Genomic DNA, 6,000 nt, shown 5'->3' on the forward strand with positions numbered 1-6,000 from the left:
CTTGTACCAATTCTTCATAATTGTCTGCTCTGTGATTACACAAGTAGTTCTTCACAACAGAGACAAAACTCTTCCAGGCCGAAGCCTCAGTCTCATTCGTGCATTTGGTAAAATTGGAATCGTTCATGAGTTTACGAATCTGAGGACCATCAAAGATTCCAGTGTTTAGTTTTTCCATGCTCTATTCAGGGAATGATCTACAAATGTACTTGAAGCAATTACCCATTTTGTCCAAAGCCCTAACAAATTGCTTCATCAATCATAGCTTAATATGAAGCGGTGGGAGAATGATTTTGTTCTTGTCCACCAGCGGCTTGTTGATGATATTCGCAGCGCCAACAATCATTTCTTCCCTTGTAGACCATGACACTTTTGTCCAATGATCATGCTTTGCCCTGCTATCCCAGAGACACATAAAGCATGGGTATTTTGTGTATCCAGATTGCTGTCCAAGCAAGAAGTTCTCCATCTTCAGATCAACACAAATCGACCACTGATGTTCATGATAACAGATTTTCTGCAATACGATTTTTACATTTTCATATTATTCTTTAAGTTTTGTTGAGTGAGCAATGGGAAGAGATGCATAACGGTTACCATTCTGCAATTTCAAGCTTGTTAGTCCCATTTTAAGTACAATTCCTGAGATATCATTGCAGTATACAAGTTCTTCCTCTTGGTTGAAATATGGGAGAAGCCTCTCTTCTCTTGTCCGATAGGCTGTAATTTTAACTTCTGCCTTTATAAGATTTCTTTTTTGTAATGATTAAAGCCTTTAATCTTTACAACACAAAAATAACAATCATCATGGTGGTTTTTCGGTTCTCTCCATACCACTGGCACACCAAAGTTTAAACTTTTTCTTTCACCTTTTGTCCACTGTCGTAGATGCTCCACACGTTTTGCAAACCATACTGTATGTGGAGCCCAAGACTTATCCTGGTCTTCTAGCTGTACTCCAAAATAAGCCAGGTATACTTGATGCACAAAGTCTGTGATATTTCTTCTTTGTTTTTCAACCATGTATTCCCCACAGATGTAGCAGAATACATCAGGATTGTTGAAGCAGTCTCTTCTTGATGAAGTCATAATTTTTACATATATTTATATACTTATTAAGACAGAACTTTTTGGGTATAAACCAAGACTGGTTTGACAAACTTATACTGTAGCTGACTACTTTCCTCTTCAAATTCACAGTTGAATTCTGGCTTCAAAAGTCGCTTTTATAGCATTGTAGGCATACAAATTGAAGTACAAAGTAATTATATGGGATATTTCATTACCTAAGACACTGTTAAAGAGTCAAAAGACAGACCAAAAGCTATTGCATTTGTTATCACACAGGTCACATTGGGGGAATGCATTATTTTCATGGATGTCCATTATCTCAAAAACTAATACCAATTCAGCAAAAGTAATGGGATTTTTGAATTCAGCACCCTCAAAATACCCTAAATCTATTCAAAAAACCTTGGCACCTGAAAAAATTTTTTTTGTAGACCTGTGTAATGATTTGGGTCATATAAAGGGTATTCTGTATTAAGTGTGATGCGGATGCACTTTTAAGAGATACAGCACAAGCTGTTCCAAAATGAAATACTTTGTAACGCAGGTGTGCCTTGAAATGTTGAGAGAGCAAAGTGTGAGCCATGCAGCTTAAACTTTTAATGCCACTTTCTTCCATAGCTTTTGCCATATTGTCACAAAGCACAACGTGCACATTACTTTTTGAAATGTTCCAATTCACTAACATGGAATCGAAAGCTTGCGAGATAAAAGTTACAGAATGAGAACCGGAGAACTCTTTAGCATGCAACACTACTCTTTTTGACTCAAAACTGTTGTCAATCCAGTGTGCAGTTCGACTCAACATGCTCATGGGGCTGACCTCTGAGCTCCACATATATGTAGTGAAGTTAATGCTGGTGGCATTGTTTCTTAAAAGCTCATGGATATGAGTAGCAATCACATCATATAATGCAGGCAGTGAGACACTTGCAAAGTATCACCAGCTTGGAAGAATGTAGCAAGGTTCTAAATGCTGTAGTAACTGACGAAATCCCTTCTCCTCAACTAGGGAAAAAGGCTGGTCATTGAGTGTGATCATTTCCATTATTTTAGCAGTTACGCCTTTAGCTCTGGCGCTGTCTGAGGGTTTGCTGTATAAGGTGTGAAGGACAGCCGGGTCGCATGCCCGGCAGGGACACCCCTGCTGCTTATGTTCCGTGAGAGCCACCATGGACAGTCCAATACCTCCCTCAGGACGCTTGGTGCAGGGCTCCATGGGAGATGGAATCCTCCACAGTTTGGTTGGGGCCCGGAGTGGCCGCTGGGGGCTGTCTGCTTCCAACAGCCCGGCTGGACGAGTCTTCAGCCCCACCCGGAAGTGCAATTAGGACCAGGTGGTTAATCACCTGGAACGCTTCTGGGTGGGCTATAAAAGGGCCCAGCCACCACCACTCGAGGAGCCAGAGTTGGGAGGAAGAAGATGAAGCTTAGGAAGGAGTGGTGGTAGAAGACAAAGAAAAGTGTGTTGTGCTATTGTGTTTGTGCTTTGGGACTGTTTTTGGGCTGTGTGGCACGGGGAAGACGTGTCCCACAGCTGAAGAGAAAAAAATAAAGTCTTTGTGTTTTTATACGTGCCTCCGTGTCCATCTGTGTCAGGTCAAGCGCCTATATAGCGCCTTTCTTACAAAGGCTACCGCTAGTGAGCCAGACAGCGTCTGATTTAACTTTTGTTTTGGTAGTATTAGCTGCTAGAAAATCTGTGTATAATTCATTATGGTGATTCTTCAGATGGGTAATTAAATTTGTGGTATTGAAAGATTTAATTCTGTAGCCTCCTCGCATTATCTCATTTTTGCAGGCAGAGCAGATAGCAACTCTGTTATCTTCCTTTTTCACAGAAAAATATGACCACACGGCTGACATACTGCTTTACTACCGATATCAGCCCAATGAATAAACAACGTGGGTAGTGCTCCTGTCAGCATAACTAGGAAACCCTGTGGCGTTTTTTGTGAGCTCAAGGGGCTGCGCTTGCATGCATGTTTTTCTGCAGCTTAATGTCTGCCTTGCCGAACAATGAAAACAACATTTAATTATTTAGGGAACTGACAGTGTTGACAAGCCTGAATTACATCGGTTGGCTGTAACGGTTAAAATGTACACATCTGACCGTTTTCAATGTCCTCATTTTTAATGAACATCGGCCGATAACAATACAGTTCCCGCTATATCGTGCATCTCTAATCATAACACTTATTTACTTCACTTGTTCTCAATTTTTTCATTACAACACTAATAAATAGCCGTAATCATTAGCAATGTAAAGGCAATCACTGTTGGAAACCATTCATGTACTAAAAAGGACATTCAAATAAAAAATTCAGTTGTGTACAGTTCAAATCTATGTATACAATTTATAAACTAGTTTACTCCAATTTACAGGCCACAGCAACATCAAGCACAATGCAAGAACCAACCAGCCCATTACAAAACATGTTCACGTGCACTTGCAAACTGTGTCGCTTTAAAGTCACCAAAGTAAAGTAACCAGCACAAAGCTGAGAAGTGAGAGGAAACGAGCAGACAGGAAAAGGTTCTGGCAGCCATGTAGTAAATGTGCAAACTCTGCAGACTTTTGCATAGATGGGAGTTGAATCTAGATCCTTAGAGCAGTGAGACGGCAGCACTATCCTCTATTTAAATTGTCATTTTAGAAGATAATCACTCAAGGGGCTCATTATTGTGCTAAGAAATCTATGGAAATGCCAAACATGACTTACAAATTATAATATTTTATTATTAGTTTTATTTCCATTTGTTTTACACATCATTATTTTTAACACATTATTGTTGTACTAGACAGTGAAGAGAATGGCTGAAGGTGCTTAAAGAGTTGAAACTAAACTGTACGGTTATCTTCCATTAACAGCCTAGATGAAATAAAAAGCAAGGGTCATTATGGCATTATTCAGGGTTGGCTCATGTGTCATACTGTATTAGCTGCTCTGAAATCTAAAATCAGAAAGTATTCAGCACTTTCCCCATTTGATAGCATAAAAACTGCAACCTATCTTCACATTGAATCTGTTTGTGTGCTCTGTAAAATGTATTGTACAAAATAAAGTTTGAATGATATTGTGATTTCAGTCATTTGTTAAAACAATTAATGTACTACACGCAAACTACAAACAATTTGAGTTGTATGCGTGACCTAAAAAAGTCTAGTTCTGCTGGTACAAGACTAGTGTAAAAATACTAAATCTGATTTAGGCTTTACCTTCAAATAAATATTCTTCTATTTAATTTCTACTTAACAGAAAACTGTCTTGATGGAGAAAGAACAAAAAGAACTTCACTGGTTGGCATGAAGCTTCAAGCAGAAATCACGAATGATTATGGTTCTTTAAATGAAACTTTGAATACCAAGTTTTGCAATTTGTTATAATCATCTAGCTGACAAAGATGTATCTCAGAATTAAGCCAAACGTGCAATGATTACATAATTTGTAATGTGTCTAAATTAGTGACTGGAATGATTTACACAAAGCTCAGCAATACTTACAAAAAAGGTACAGTACATGATTCATATTTTTAAAAATAATTTAAAAACTTTTCACATTGTAATAACTTGATATGTCTTTTTCTTATTGAAAGAAGTAACTTATAATTGAAGGGCAAAATAACATAATAAACAAAGGCAATAATTTTTAAATATGGTATATATTTAATGTCAGTCACCACATTGCAATTTATAACAAAAATACAGAATATGAAATATTCTATTAATAAATGATATATAAAATTCTCTTCCTATTGCTTTGTGTCTTATTCATTAATTTAATTTTCAAAAATCTGTGAGAATTTCACCATGCCCATTGTTTTTTCTGTCAAGCCAGTCTGGGATTTTATACCAAGCACTGTTTGCCCATAAACTGAAATTCCTGACTGCAATTGCAGTTTATTACCTATACAACATTTATGTATGATGTGAACATATTCTCTGTAAAACATTTATGCATAAATACATAGCTGACTGAATTACACAATCAATGAAATAAAAGTATTTTTTACCCACTAAAGTTAAGGTTAGTTTGATCCTAACATGATGTGATATTCCTTTAAATCCTAAAAGTACATCAGCTGCATATTTCAAAGTCATGCCACAACATTTCAACTAGGTTAGGTCAGAATTTCAACCTGATCATTTCATTCCTTATAGGTTTGCAGGCCAACAGCAAGCACCAATCTTGCCAAAATGGAGAACAAGGAGAAGGCAGCCCTTACAGAGATGCCAGTTTATTGTCCTGGTACACTTCAATTCAGCTCATAACTTAAGAGTAACTTATACAGACAGCTAGCTAATCTAACATGCAGACAGGCGTATTCTGTTTTACTCATTGAAGTGTTGATTACTTGCATGTTAATATTCATCATCATCATCATGCTACATGACTCACTGCAAGGTATCTAGGGGCGGAGGCTGTATAATCTACAAGAAAGAGTATCTCAATTGTTACAATACTTTAAAGAAGAAAGAAACCAACAACCACAGAAGTTCCACTGGTCAGACACTGCCAAATTTCGGAGTTGTTTGTGTATGATGCAATAAACCCACAAGTCAATCAAAAGCAGTAATGGTATTTTTATATACCCAGAAGTGTCTTCTTTTAAATAAATCATAAGTTTCCATGTTGCCTTCTCTCTTTCGTTATTAGAATATGCAATTTGCACATGTACAGTGGTGTGAAAAACTATTTGCCCCCTTCCTGATTTCTTATTCTTTTGCATGTTTGTCACACAAAATGTTTCTGATCATCAAACACATTTAACTATTAGTCAAATATAACACAAGCAAAAACAAAATGCAGTTTTTAAATGATGGTTTTTATTATTTAGGGAGAAAAAAAAATCCAAACCTACATGGCCCTGTGTGAAAAAGTAATTGCCCCCTGAACCTAATAACTGGTTGGGCCACCCTTAGCAGCAATA

General features: G+C 37.3%; 1 protein-coding gene across 1 annotated transcript in view; it reads left to right on the forward strand.

The window, feature by feature from the left end:
- The window catches only part of gucy1b2 (guanylate cyclase 1, soluble, beta 2), a 73,414-nt gene extending 68,958 nt beyond the window's left edge, over window positions 1–4,456 (forward strand). Inside the window, exons 18-19 of the mRNA XM_039746282.1 lie at window positions 557–602; window positions 4,420–4,456. Of these exons, the coding sequence (XP_039602216.1) occupies window positions 557–602; window positions 4,420–4,456 (83 nt within the window). The remainder of the gene's footprint in view (window positions 1–556; window positions 603–4,419) is intronic.
- Window positions 4,457–6,000: the final 1,544 nt, after the last annotated feature.

The sequence above is a fragment of the Polypterus senegalus genome, chromosome 2 (assembly GCF_016835505.1).
Source record: "Polypterus senegalus isolate Bchr_013 chromosome 2, ASM1683550v1, whole genome shotgun sequence".
NCBI lineage: Eukaryota > Metazoa > Chordata > Cladistia > Polypteriformes > Polypteridae > Polypterus > Polypterus senegalus.